Below are 15,333 nucleotides of genomic sequence, written 5' to 3' on the forward strand. Positions count from 1 at the left end.
TTGGGAGGACGAATATTGCGTGAACTAAGTGTATCTGTGTCTGTAAAGTAGTAATTTTGTGTTTCCATGTTTTAGAGGCGTCCGCTTATCCGGCCTGAACGACAGCAGGTATATTGGTATCTGTATCTATAACGTGGTGATATTTAGCGCTGTCGGCGCGGCTCTGAATGAGATGCTCAGCCAGGAGGCGACGAATCGGTACGCCATTATCGGGGCCTTCCTCCTCTTCTGTACAACGTTGACGCTGTGTGTCGTATTTCTACCAAAGGTACCTGGAAAAGCTGGGTTTCTGTTCATGTTAAACACTGACCCTTTGTGTCATATCGCCATACTCCTTACAGCGCAGGTACTACTCCCTACGCTCGAGAGAGTGAGGCATGCGCTGTCAGGTGCATGTCATGCCCTCTGACATACACCATTATACCCGATCCCATACCTATTTCCCAATCTAGTACGTGCGGAAGGATGTAGAAATCAGTCATGGTTTGTTTCGTGCCACTTTGACAAGTAGTGAGGTTTTACTTTGACCCCATTGTCTTTCTCGATGACAAGCATCAATCTGAATCCCGCTCTCTTATCAAAGAGCGATATGAGCAATTAAACGGTTCTACCTCATTTCATTTTTTCCCCCACTGAATTCAGCAGAAATAATGGCTTTTGCATAATTTTGTTAAAAGCTTTCTGGTAAATATTATACCAATCACCTAAAGGAATAATTACCCTATCTCTGTCTCTTCTTTAATCTATACAGAAATTATGACAGCAGACGTCTAATTATACAGCTTCAGAGTAGGCTATGGAATCGGTGAAAAGGAAACTTGTTAGCAAGACTTCAATGGATTCGCAGTTCTTCTGCACTCATCATCTGTTCATTGTCAAGCCTCCTTTTGGAGTTGCCCTTCAGCAATTTTCTTTTGCATAGATGTGGCCATTATTTAGCACACATGCGCTAAGCTAAAACGACAGGGCGTAGCAGTCGTAATTTCGCCTTTAACCATGCAGTGCGTAGCAGTGTTCAATAGCAAAGATAGGCTTCTCAGTCCAGTCTGCAAACATTCCAGGCTAAAATCTGTAGATAGGAATTTTCTACTGGGAATTTAAATCCAAACAAAGTATTGGGATTTTTGTGTTTTTAATCCAGGCAAGTCATGGACAACAGCAGTTGTAATTTTAATTGTTTAATTTCCAAGTGATATCCGTTGTGGGAAAGGTAGTTCGCTCATTAAGTAAATATACTGGTCCCATGAGCTTGAAACTTGGATGGCACATTTACTCAGCCTTTAATCGGTATAGCAGGGGAAAAAGCTTCGTCTTGGGATGAGCCATTCTGCCAACTTTTAACCCGATCCTTATAGCTGGGAGGGAAATTTTCACGACACAGAAACTAACAGTACTGCTTCGGTGGTCTAATGGCTAGAGCGTCCGCCTCGGGATCAAACCCGGGTCGGGTCATACGAAAGAATTTAAAAATGGTACTTGTTGGTGCCTCGCTTGGCGCTCAGCACTGAGAGGTTAGAGCAAGGTTGGTTGGCTCGATGCCAGTGTAATGTGACTGAGTGAGATTTCGTGCTGGTGTCTGGGGCATGATACTTCAGTGGTTTCAGCACTTTGGCATGAACTCACACTGCCACAAGGAGACACAACATATGTACACACACCTAATGACTCCTCGGTGTTAAGTGCGCCGTTAAACCCCAAGCATTCATTCATTCATTCATTCAGAAACTAAAAAAAAGAGAGTTAACTAGTTCGGATTGGTATATCGGGACAATTCTTAATCTAAGACCGGCCCGGATAGCACAGTTGGTAGAGCGTCCGCTTCGGGACCGGTAGATCCAGGATCGAGTCACACCTAAGACTTTAAAAGAGGAAGTTGTAACTTCCTCGCTTGGCGTTCAGCATAACGTGCTCATTTAACGTTTTTTCTTCTGTTTAGTTGTTTTCCTCCATAACCTCAGGTGAGACAAGACCACGATGTTTATTTACTTTTTGGTTTTGGTTCAGTGATTTTTCTCCATAACATACCTCATGATGTTTATTTACGTTTGCTTTGATTCAGCTATTTTCCTCTATAACTCCAGGCATGACAAGCTCCCCATGAAGTTCATATACTCTGTTGTTTTGGTACAGGTGATCTCGCTGTATCGCGGGGAATCCGGTGCGGAAACTCGGTCACAGGGAACTCACGGTTCTTTGACAATCCGATCAAATCAGGTGGCACCAGTGTCCACTATAGGCGGAGGTCCAGCATGAGGGTAAGTACAGACCAGGAGGTGACCAAGGGATGTTATCATCCAAACTCAGCTCAACGTCAATCTCCAGGCAGACATGCGAAAGGCTTGTTGGGGAAAGCATGCAGCGTACTCATGCGCAAGCCCGACCATTTTCCCTAGGACTGATAGTTTTGACTGCAGGAGTCACGGAGCAAGGACGCAATTGCCACATGGGCGTGACTCACTGTAAATGGATACCATGCTCTATTGTACAAGGCTTGTTACACGGACTAATTACTGTACAGGTGCAACGTACTGGAACACAAGGGATTGTTGGGTGATGTCTCTTTGTCTTTCAGGTGAAATTGAAAAAAGACATGATAGTCAGGCCACTTGACTGAATCGTTGTCTCCCATCTAATGAAAGCCGTTCAAAGAAAATGAGTATCTTTTAATGAACAAAAGAAACTCCAGGTGGCAGTGGGGGGGAGGGGGGGCTACCATTAATATCACTGCTTCCACCCAACGTTCTCTAGGACTGAGCGTCTGCTGGCTTTCATCCATATACGACACTGGTTGTCAAAAACCCAGAGCAACACGTAGGCCTATGCAGTCACGTTGGTTGCCTTTCACTACTCCATGCATCACAGAATACTCACATGGTACAGTGGTCATTTTTTATGCCGAGTTATAGTCGGTAAGCCAAGTTAAAGGTTTAGAGTGGTCGTAAACAATATTGTCAGTCATGTTGTTTAAGGATTAGTTAAACTATTTATTTAAAAAAAAATCCATTCCAGTATCTGTTGGTATTGGATGGTAGCTCAAAAAATTTGCTCTAATTGATCTATCCGATCAGTCTTTCAACAATCATCACATACTGCTATGTACATGACGTAAAATGTAGCTGACATTACGTACAAGATACGCTGGTTAAATGACGTAAAATGCGCACGACAAAAGGTACAAGACGCGCTATGTACATGACGTACAAGACGCGTCATGTACATGACGTAAAATTCACATGACATAACGTACAGGACGCGCTATGCACGTGACGTAAAATGTACATGACATAACGTAAAAGACATGCCATGCACATGACATACAATCTACCTGCATAACGTACATGGCATTATGTACATGATGTGTAACGTACGTGACGTAAAACTTGCTTGGTCAGTAGTTTAAGTAACTATGAAATGTATGGGACATATAACATACGTGGCAGACAATTTACATGACTTATTACGTACATGACACAAAATGTACATGACGTATAAGGTAAGTGACAGACAATTTATATGACGTATTAGGTACATGATACAAAATGTACATCACATATAACGTACGTGACAGACAGTTTACATGACGTATCAGGTGCATGACACAAAATCTACATGACGTATAACGTACGTGACAGACAGTTTACATGACATATCAGGTGCATGACACAAAATGTACATGACGTATAACGTACGTGACAGACAGTTTACATGACGTATCAGGTGCATGACACAAAATCTACATGACGTATAACGTACGTGACAGACAGTTTACATGACATATCAGGTGCATGACACAAAATGTACATGACGTATAACGTATTTGACAGACAATTTACATGACGTATTAGGTGCATGACACATAATGTACATGACGCACAACTTTCATGACGTATTAGCTAGGCCTATAATGTGACATTATTACGTCACATATGACACGTTTTTTCACCTTTACAAACATAAACTAAATCATAAAAGTTTTCTGAGAGCTCTTGCTGGCCGAGTGGCCTATACTAAATTATTCCACTACCAATTATTCCCTGTGTCAGCGAGGTGGTGTGTTCGAATCCAGCCCTCGCAGGCCAGGCTTTCGCCTTTTGCGCGGAGATTTGTTAGGTTGGGCTACCTAGCTGATGCCTTCCTTTACCCCTCGCTTTGGTCGACTTTTTCCTCTCATAAACTTGATCACCGCCATGTGAGTGAAATATTTAGTTCTCTCACCTAGGTAAATAAACGTTACTATAACATTTAAGTCATGCGTAGTTCATTTAGGGTCGATTAGTGTGCACCAGTGACATTTCGCCGTTGACCAGTAATAAAGGTAGGGGTGAGCGATTTTATGTCCCGAAAGTCACTAGGTACAAGAACCTGACATAGAACATGCCTCAGTACACCATGCCAAACATCAAGCCAGTAAATAAATAAGTCGAAGAAACTAATTTGGTGACCAAAAGTTGCAGCTGAACCTTAGCGTTAAGATGCTTTACTGGTATATTTAATGATAATCACAGAAAACTCATTTTGCTGGCTGCCAGTATATGTGATCAAATTGTATACTCGTTTTTAATGCTGTTTCTTTTTAGTACCCTAGTGTGAAATTGTCTATTGTTCGAGTTCTACATAACTGCATTATCTGTCTAATTGTGGTAAATACTGTTAAATCACGATGCTCAACAGTTAGCGTCTTCTGAGCGTACAACTGTGTCTACTGCTGTCTAATTTGTTCCACACCAGGTATGATTTTGTTATGTAATTGTTATTTATAACCACGTGTTCGTGCTTCATTTTAGTTCAGCAGGCATTTCATTAGCTATGACGTAATGCAATCTTGCCTGTTATGATTTCATGTCAATTGATTCTTAAGTTAAATGAAGAGTGTTTTTCCGCCACTGATGATGTTTACAAAACAATCTATTGATTCAATTAATGGAAGATGTTGGTTGGTTCGCTGGGACAAACTGCCAAGAGCGATGATGTCGCATGCTAGAGACCAGCTTCCGCTGTGTTAGCTACGGATTTATGTCAGGGTTCCCGTCAGGTATCTGACAAAGGGCGGTGGTTTTCTATAGGAAAATATTCTTCAGGAAGTCGGCAAACCCCAACAAATAAAATAAATCGGTTGTATAGTATATTTGAAAGAAACAAACTTGCTTGCACGCTACCTCTATCTATAAATAAATGAAATAAATATTTGAATTTTCACCAACTGATAACATTTTGAATGCACCATTTTCATTTCACAGCCATTTTTTGGGGTGAAAGCGTTCTCGGTGTTTGATATTAGGGGTAGATACTTATAGAAACCATGCAAAGTGTAACGACAGTAATAATCTCCAAATCTCATGCACGTCAGTTTCCAGAGACTGGGACTAGGTCGTCATCTTAATCGGATTTTCAGATTGATATATGTGTGAAATATGTAAGGGATAAAATATGTGATGTATGGGAAATATAGGGTCATCTTCAAGAGGCCGGCTTCACACGGAACGTGTTCAACCAGGAGTAGTTTGACACCGAATACTCAACACTGTATCAGTTCAATCACACAAATAGATTCAAACCGAATACTCAGCACTGGATTCATCCATGAATATAGATACACACTGAATACTCCACACGTAGTTCAATCACGAATGAATTCACATGGAATAGTCAACCATGAATAGATTCACTCCGAATACTCAACACGGGGTTCAACCAAGAATGGTTTCACACCGAATACTCAACACTGGGTTCAACCATGAATGGATTTACTCCTAATACCCAACAAGGGGTTCAACCACTAATGGGTTCACACTGAATATTCAACACGGGGTTAAGGTGTCTGTATATTGTCACTGGGTAGTTTTTCATGCCCGATATCTTAAGTGTGATACTAAATGTTTCAGCTAAGACTTTAGTCAGGAAGTTTCCCAGGTATCTAGCTGGCAGAAGTCGTTGACATGTCGTGTATTTTACGTATAATCAAGACTGTGGAAGATATATGTCCACCTTCACCGGATTTAATGGAAACCACAGATTCTCCGGTTGGTACATCTTATCTGGACCTGTATTTGTATCAAAACGGTTTATGGTGTCGCAGGCATACGAGTGATAGTTTCAATTTTGACATGGACAGCAGGATTCCGAAGGGCCATGCATACGGCGTGTACATATCACCTTCTAGCATTTGTTAAATCCTGTGTGTTGTGTGAGGATTGCATTCAACATCAAAAGTTATGACTGAAGAACTAGTGTGCGAAGGTTATTGCATCAAATGCCTTCACTCCAACTTTCTCAAGATTTACAGTGAGTCTACTTCTCTTGAAAATAAATATGGTCTGAGCGTCCAAAATATCTGGTACTCTGCTTCATAACTGTGTCTAATTCCTTTTGGCTAAAGGGTCGGAATATTCATCGTATTGAATTAGATCACCACGTTGGGTAGTGGAACCGTTGCAATCAAAGCGTAACCGGGATACATGTTTTACTGTCGACAACTAGTAAAATAGCATGGTACACGATTTGAATACCGATTTCACTCATTCGCCTTGAACATTCCTTGCGTTGTTCCAACATCATTAAAAACTATTGGCTACGTCTCACTGCATGATTCCATCCTAATTTCGTACTTTATATACCTTCTTAGTTCTTTGGTGCTTTGTGTTAAACGTCATTTTGGGAATTGACGTTGCAATTATTGACCTGGAACTTCCAGTTTGAATGACGGCTGGTATATGAATGTCTGTTTCGACCCATACATACTCCAGGCATTCCAATTTCCCCCACCCATACATCATACCGTAGTCATACGAGTGAGAAAAGTAAGGCACTCAGCACAAGCCATACAAATCATATGTGATAAATCACAGAGGCAGCACTGTTAATATGACGGCTGAAGACACTTCCCGCGCCGCATCTTTTACTGCCTTTACTTTTTGTCTATAAATACCACAAGATCAGTGGTAGGTTTGTTTGCATGATTTGGGTTTAAGTTCATTTTCAATAGTATTCCGGTCATATCACGACTACCTGTTGGTAGAATGCCGGACAATATACCAGCATGTATATAGTGCTGCTTCACTGGAACACCACGCGGAAGATACTAAACACGACGTCCCGCCCCATTATACTGGTACACCGAGCGGGCCATGCAGACCAGTTTACCCATGCGCTTTAAAGTTTCAAGATGGACTCAAGTGGAGATTGAGCCAGGTCTGAATCTGTCCACAAATCAATGACTTGCTCGTTAATTCATGAGAACTACATTGTGCACATCTCACTATTAGTTCATGCATGACCCTAGAACCACGTGCGAGTTATCTTGGACACATTTAGCTTTTTTCACAACTATAAACAACTAAGACTACTTAAGGTCTGATTGATGTTTAACGACCTACGATCATCCGCAGGTTGATGTCAGACCTTTCCACTGCACGGCCTAAGAGAAAGCCGTCAACATCCCAAAAATATCCATTCCATTCATTTATCCACAACAGCTTTTGTAAGCGTTCGAGGGGATTTTACAGATAAATAACAAGGCGATATGCAACTGTGCAATACTGTTGTATAAAATATGATAATTTTAATTACAAAATCTGAGAGGAAAAATTTTATACATATTTCACGGTAAAAAACATACGTAATATACTTCAAAACACTTGCATTTTAACATAATCATGCTGAAATATTTGTGCTCATAATATGAACTTGACAATTAGACTAAGGATGTTATTAAAATGTAGGCACACTGTACCGGTTTATTCCCTGTGAAATGACGTAAGCCTACCATATGTACACCATGCAATTATTTCTTTATTTCACTGTTGTTTTACTCAAGCATATTTCAATTATGCAACGGCGGCCAGCATTACGGTGGAAAGAAACCAGGCAGATCCCACGGCAAACCCACCACCATCTGCATGCTGCTGGCAAACCTTCATACTGCAGTTGTATAACTTCCTCCAGGATTGTTAGGATACTGAAGACAAATTATCTCGACAAGAATCTGCACAATCTTCTAGGACATATCAAATACAAGTCGTCAATGGCTGCAGTAACTCTATACCTCTACCGACATGTTGATAATTAAGGATTTGTAAGACTTAAGGGGACATCAATCAAGTAGTGACCCGTTGTAATTTTCCCATGTTTGTCTCCTTTGTTCCCTTTCTTTCAGAAATCAAAAAACTTTCTGGTGCTGCTTAGAAACAAACAAACATGCAACGATCAAATCACTAATAGCATCTCCAATTGGGAAGAATATTTTGTGTGAAAAGAAAATACTGCATACAAACAAAAGCATAACATAACGCTTCAGAAAAGATGGCTGATTTCTAATGCACGTGCTACAATATAATGTGAAATGAGTTTTAATAAATGTTTGCCCAGAATCAAATAAGTTTGTTTGAATTAATCTCAGGTTCCATACCACATGAATGTCATAGATCTATATACAATGTAGAAAACCTGATAATGTAATATGAAACTCTCTTATGATAAATTTCTGTAAATTTACATCTACTAAAAATGATAGGCTTACTTTATGCGTATATGTAGCTACAATGTATGTATATGTAGAGATGACTGATTACACCTGGTAGAATTAAGCCTGTAGCTGATATCCAGGTGTGTGAACATTACAGATCTATATGTAGCCATTCCTCCTCTCGCCAGCAAATTTCAACTCCTTGTCCATGCTCTCGTTCATCTCCTGATACCTGGCCCACAGCACGAAGGCAAACACCGTCTGGAAGGGAAATCGCAGTTCATGTTTATACCTCAAGTTACGGCTGGACAATTGTATTTATTTATTAATCTGATTGGTGTTTTACCCCATACTCAGGAGCATTTCTCTTATATGACTGTAGTCAGCATTATGATGGGAGTAGTCCGCAAGCATCGTGTTCATATTTTATACTGACCATTAAAGCTGATAAGTTCTGGACCACAACATACGGTTACATGTATTCACTGATCACGACTAAGTCACCCTTTCTGTCCAATTTCTAGAGTTATCTTCATCTTGGAGCAAGTGCATGCTGAAAGCTTAATGTTGCACTTAACAATTTTTCAGTCATATGATGATGAAGGAGTACGTGTAGAGTGCCCCCTTGTTGCAGGACGGATTTCCACCACTCTTTCATCCGGTGCTGCTTCACTGAACGCCAAGCAAGGAAGCTATAAGGTCTTTTAAGGTCAGGTGTGACCTGACCCTGGAATTACCCTTGACCTAGCGCCCCCGAAGCAGCTGCTCTACCAACTGATCTATCAGAGCCAGTTGATCTATCAGTGCAAGAGGTTTTCGAAGACTGACTGGAACGTAGGAGGATACCTTACTGTGAAAATGTTTAAGCACCAATTACATTGGTTCATCAGGTTAAGAATCTTTTTAGGTTAATGTTCAGAGTATTTTATTCTGGTGAATTTTTGCAATACTTTTTCAGGTGAATTTTTGCAGTATTGTTTCAGGTGAATTTTTTGGTCTAACAAAGTTATCACAATGGATGTGAATCTGTGCTCAACCATTCCACAGAATACGATAATTTCAATTACACAATATGATAATTTCAAATTACACAATATGACAGAATGTTATACCATGATAAGTATGAAAACAATTTATATCATTTATGCAAAACCTGTTGGTATACAAAGCCAACTTACATTTGCCAGTGTCCTCACCAGCCAGTATAACCAAATGAACACAACAAAAGCAAGTCGCTGCAAAACAAAACAGGGGAAAATATACACCTTAAGAGCAATGAAACACATCTTCTTTCTTCTTTTTCTTCATTTTTATAGTTTATTTATTAATTATCATTAGACCTATTACTAGTTATTTTTCATTGCCTTGCGATATACAAGTGACATGGTCGCACAAAATTCTGATTGCGATGTCTTGCAGAAGTTTTAAAGTTCGTTAATAACCTATATCAGTCACATTGAAACAAAAACTATTCACTGAATATGTGGCTCGTACGAGCCAAGAGAAATCCTGTCGTTATTCAAAGTCAGCACACAGATGGCGGGCCAGTTTGCCTCATTAACATTAAACCAGAAGGGCCTGAAGCACACGCGCAGCGTTCGGAAAGTTCCCATCAAAACAAACATGTCAAGTAAGGTACGTGTTGGTGACAGAAACAGTGACAGCGTGATCTTGCTATCTTTCCCACTCAATCGATGTTGCTCCATCTAAGTATTATCCGAAGATACACGTATTGTACCATAACTGGCATGCAATAAAAAGAGGAAGCCTGGCTAAAAATGCTACTTATAATAGAGTTTTAAGGCCCAACGTGGTTGTCCATAAAGTAAGCTGCAGGTAAGTGGCAAGTTCAACACCTTTTCTTGAATTCTGATCATATCTAAGACCAGACAAGACCCTCTGTGAAAGACCAGCTAACTTTAGGCAGAGTATTTCAATAAGCGACGATTGAGGGGTACGCAGATTTGCACAATACTTAATCCATATAAAATTTCATTTAGTTCGCTTGTGTCATAAAAGACTTAATATATTTATTAATACTCTTTCCCATACTCTTTTATTCATCTCCCAGATGTAAACTCCATGACTTGACAGGCATCGTTTATATAATTAAGACACTTCAGATGCAGTTCATACAACAAACTTATTCTTATTTAAACAAGTTAATGAGTCCTCTGGGATAGGAAATTTTGTGTGTGACTTTAAGAGAGAAAAGGTAGCATTTACCCCCATTAATCTCAAAATTCATGCAGTAATATTGAAGACAAGGACAGGCTTTTGAATTTAGATAATGAAACAAATCATGATATGAACATTACAGAACAGGTGTACTTACGAAGGTGTTCACCCCATAGAAGGCAAATTCGTACAAGGAACAGGCGAGTTCACACAAGACATAGAGGATAAAATAGATCAGATAAAACTGGGACCAGGAGATTGTCATGATGAAGTGCTGAAATGTACAGTCAAAAATAAATTACACTTCATGGCAATAAAATACAAACAATTTTTACTTTTTTTTTTACTTACTTATTTATTTCTCATTTAATCGGGGTTTAACCTCGTACTCAAAAATATTTCACTGACATGATGACAGCCAGCATTATGGTTGGAGGAAACCAGGGAGTGCCCGGGGGAAACCAGGGGAAACCCACCATTGGAATTTAATCTCTACATTGTAAAACCCATAGAATCAATTCTTCGGGAAATAAAATTTCAAGAAATAAACTACCCTTCCTACCCAATATTCACAAATTGAACTTGCTACCCAAAAAACAACTTTTTAATTTTGGCCTTATTCATGAGATGCCGATGTGACTTACCCTTCTGGTTGTCAGGTAGAGCAAAAAGATGCTGAAGAGGAAGACAATGGTGTGGGTGATGACCATCAGTATGTCCGTAACCACAAACCCTGCAGAAATAAACAGGATATCACTGTACCTTCAACACAATTACCACCCAGGTCACAAGAAGACATGTGGGTCATTTTAGTGTATACAGTATCTGAAGTAATAAATTAATTTCAAGAAATTCCTAAACTTTTTAAATAAAAAGAGTTTCTAAAGATGTTTTATTTATATTACATTAATTCTGACATAAAAGGTTACAGGTATTTTACATACTGATCTGGAAAATATCAACAGGAACAGGAGAATATAGCTTGTTTATTGCTTGTCAAATCTGAAAAATAGACTTTACACTTTGGTAAATATTCTAAAATTTCATCCTTGTAAAAACTTTGCCTTGTTCTGAGAGGTCTAATTGATCAGAAAGGTGTTTTGACAGAGGTTTGTTTAGAAGGTAGGGGATATTCTAATTGAAAAGTATAGCTTTAAAAATGCACTTTTTAGAGTGCACCTAAGTCATTTAGAGTACATAGTCATATGCCACGAAGGCAGCATTCAACAAATTACCTTCAGCAGCATTCAGACATTGAAATGACAAACATGTGGGTGATAAAAATTTGAAATCTCAAGGATCTGCAGCCAATAAATCTTTTATCCTTATTGTAAAGCAATAAGCACATGTACACCATAAAGAGTCTGATATGTACATTTTTTAGCGCTTAAATTACTACATAACAAATAATGCTTGTCATTATGAAATTGATTATAGCTAATATAATGCTTTAGCCATCAGGCAGGCTATTGGACTTAAATGATAAGCTTTACATTGTCGTCAACCTTAACATAAAGCAATGCCCAATGGTTGCCCACAGAATAGATCATGCAAATTAATATTTGAGCTTTATAACAAGTTAACCAACACATTGATGCCATAAGTTCTAACTACTAACCGCATGCACTCCAATTAATTTCTAATGCTCCTATGCTTAGATGACATAAATATAATAATGCTTATCATTTAAGAGGCAACGCATAACTTTAAGGACAACACCAGAATGAAATTCTGCTATAACATCGTGCAAACTACAAAAAAAAAAATAACTCATTTGGCACCATGTACTTTTACTTTATGTACAAAGCCTGTGTACATCAGCTGAAAAACATATTGATGTCATCTAACAAAATATTTATTTATTTATTTATTTACTTACTAGATTGATGTTTTATGCCACACTCAAGAATATCGCACTTGTACAACAGTGGACAAACTTATGCTGTTAGGGAACCGGGCAGAGTCTGGGGGAAACCCAGGAGGTTGCTGACAGACCTTCCCACGTATGGAAGCAAACATTAACAATATATTTCCATCAGGCTATTCAATATATTTACATCTTCAAGCCTACATCTCACAATGATTTGTTCCCCTATCATTTATTTATTTACTTGATTGGTGTTTTAGGCCTTACTCAAGAACATTTCACTTACACCACAGTGGCCAACATTATATAAAGAGAAGAAACTGGGCAGAGCCTCCCCTCATCTAAATATTTTATACCCATATTTTATTCTTACCATCCCAGCCATGCGACCTCCAGTGTGACTGAAAGCCCTGGCTGATCTCAAAGTTCGGATCAAATATGGCTGCCACATCGATCAGTCTCAACACCAGGGCAAAGAATGATGTAAACTGAAAATTCAAATACACGAAAATTGAGAGTTACAGTAATGACAGTTGTACCTATGAATACCATAAGTAAATTATTTACTTACTGTTCAAACATGACAACAGTTCCATGTGAATGAAACCTTATATAATATATAATGTAATAGTGTGACAACAGTGTTTCAACCTGAACATCAGTTCAGATTTTATTACTTATTTCTTTTGCGGTCTCCGTGGCTCAGTTGGTTAGCGCAGCGTAATGACCCAGGAGTCTCTCACCAATGCGGTCGCTGTGAGTTCAAGTCCAGCTCATGCTGGCTTCCTCTCCGGCCGTACGTGGGAAGGTCTGCCAGCAACCTGTGGATGGCCGTGGGTTTTCCCCGGGCTCTGCCCGGTTTCCTCCCACCATAATGCTGGCCGCCGTCGTATAAGTGAAATATTCTTGAGTACGGTGTAAAACACCAATCAAATAAATAATAAATAAAATAACATTTCTTTTTATGACTTTAGACCACATAATCTTAATGTGGCTTACAAGTCCTAAGTCTTAGTCTTAACACTCACTGCCAAAATGCTTCAGCTTAGGGAAACACTTCATGTCCTCCAGAATAAGTCACTTTCTATCGGATTTAAACTGTTACAAGACAACAGGACTTTACATCTAACCCTACCTGCAAAACAACTGATCATGATGCAAATGGAGTTATTTTCTAGTTGCACAATGTAATGAAGAATGTTATGGTGACTGACTGCTTCAAATGTTTTGGATCAACGGTAAGTCACATTTACCACATCTTCACACATCTTAAATCTTCCCTAGCATGCCTAGTGTAAATCGATGTCAACTGAGTGGTCCCCATAATCCACTAATCTGTTCTGAGTCTCGCTGAACCAAAAACAATCCGTGACAGCCACGCAGATTCTCAAAATAAATACATTTTCAGACACTACACTCACTGCGGTTGCCCTCTCATTCTGATAGTCGTACCGGAACATGGAAGTCATGTGATCGTTGTGAGCGCAGAAAAAAATAAGGTCTGTAAAGGGAGGAAACCTTTCCTTCTACGCATAAATACCTATGGCAATCATTATAGTAACACTAGGCAAGTCTAGTCATCCATTTGGCTGGTTCACCTCCACTGTCACCTCCACATCAGATGGCGCTAATCGCCACAGCATCATTCGTTCTCGTAAGTGATCAAAATGGTGACAGGCCACAGTTGGTGTACTTGTCTGAAAATGTATTTATTTTGTGAATTTGTGTGGTTGTCATAGATCGTTTTTGGTTCGACGAGACTCAGAACAGATTGGTTTATTATGAAGACCCCTCGGTTGACATCGATTTATGCTAGGGAAGATTTAATGCGCGTGTGAAGATGCGGTAAATGTGGCTTACCGTCGATCCAACACATTAGAAGCAGTTATTCCCCATAACTCTCCCAACACTTCGTGTTGATCGATACAGAGAGTTACATTCCGGAACTAAGTTATTTTCCTGTCCGATACACACAAATCCTGTCAACTTTGCTACTCGTATCTTTAATACACCTGTAACACCCATAATACGAACACTTCCGGTGTGTATAGGCAAACGGTCCAGGTGCTAGTACCCGACACTGCAGGTTTTCGATTGGGTAAATTTAATCACAGAATTAATAACCCTGGTACTGTCAAAGTGAGGTAAAGGTGTTGTTGTTGTTACTCGCTCCCTGTTTCTTTTGTGTTTGGGTTTAAGCATTCCAAGGTGTTTGTGAAGTCAAATCTATCAATTGTACCCACGTGTGATGTAAGAAATTACACGTATCAAACTCACCGTGACAAAAATGTATCCCACAAACGACGCCGTTTGAAGAGGCCAGCAGAAAAAACGATTGAAAATCGCCATTTTGTCCTCTTCTTAACTGCGCCTCGACTCCAATTTACCTGTTATTACGGGGAGTGGATATTGACACGCCGTGACCCAATTAAATTGCTAACCACTTTATGAAATTGAAGGTTGTAAAGTTTTAAATAAATAACAAGTTAAGCCTCACATTGCGTTGCAATTACAGAAAATTTTGTTCTTTACATAAGAGCTGGTCATCAGAAGTTATCATTCTGACAACTTACAGACTTCTCCCTGTTTTACCTGTGTCATTGCTCAGGTATGTGCAGGTGTACACGAAAAACTCAGTCAAGGGGAGATAACCACTGTCAAACACGTGGAGCCCATGTTAAGGGGCGAGTCATCTCACTTTATACGGCCGAGAAAATTTTAGTTGTTAAACTGGAAATATAGGCCTACAGGTATTGTTCAACTTTTTAGTCTTTAATAAACTATGATAAACAATTAAACAGTTTTCATTACAGCCGAGATTATTTTA

The 15,333-nt window shown here is 39.4% G+C and overlaps 2 protein-coding genes across 2 annotated transcripts in view; one reads left to right on the forward strand and one right to left on the reverse strand.

Moving 5' to 3' along the window:
* Positions 1–2,342, forward strand: part of LOC135472458 (gamma-aminobutyric acid type B receptor subunit 2-like) — a 38,472-nt gene extending 36,130 nt beyond the window's left edge. The window contains exons 15-16 of the mRNA XM_064751975.1: positions 76–268; positions 2,131–2,342. Coding sequence (XP_064608045.1) covers positions 76–268; positions 2,131–2,253 — 316 coding nt within the window. The 3' untranslated portion in view covers positions 2,254–2,342. The remainder of the gene's footprint in view (positions 1–75; positions 269–2,130) is intronic.
* A 5,739-nt stretch (positions 2,343–8,081) lies between these two features.
* On the reverse strand, positions 8,082–14,908 carry LOC135473021 (uncharacterized). The gene is made up of 6 exons (XM_064752791.1): positions 14,784–14,908; positions 12,880–12,994; positions 11,284–11,372; positions 10,797–10,913; positions 9,640–9,696; positions 8,082–8,722 (listed from the first exon to the last, which is right to left on the reverse strand). The coding sequence occupies exons 1-6, from the start codon at positions 14,853–14,855 to the stop codon at positions 8,621–8,623; spliced, it is 552 nt and encodes a 183-aa protein (XP_064608861.1). The 5' UTR covers positions 14,856–14,908; the 3' UTR covers positions 8,082–8,620.
* Between the last annotated feature and the right edge of the window lie 425 nt (positions 14,909–15,333).

Source organism: Liolophura sinensis, chromosome 8 (genome assembly GCF_032854445.1).
Source record: "Liolophura sinensis isolate JHLJ2023 chromosome 8, CUHK_Ljap_v2, whole genome shotgun sequence".
Lineage (NCBI taxonomy): Eukaryota > Metazoa > Mollusca > Polyplacophora > Chitonida > Chitonidae > Liolophura > Liolophura sinensis.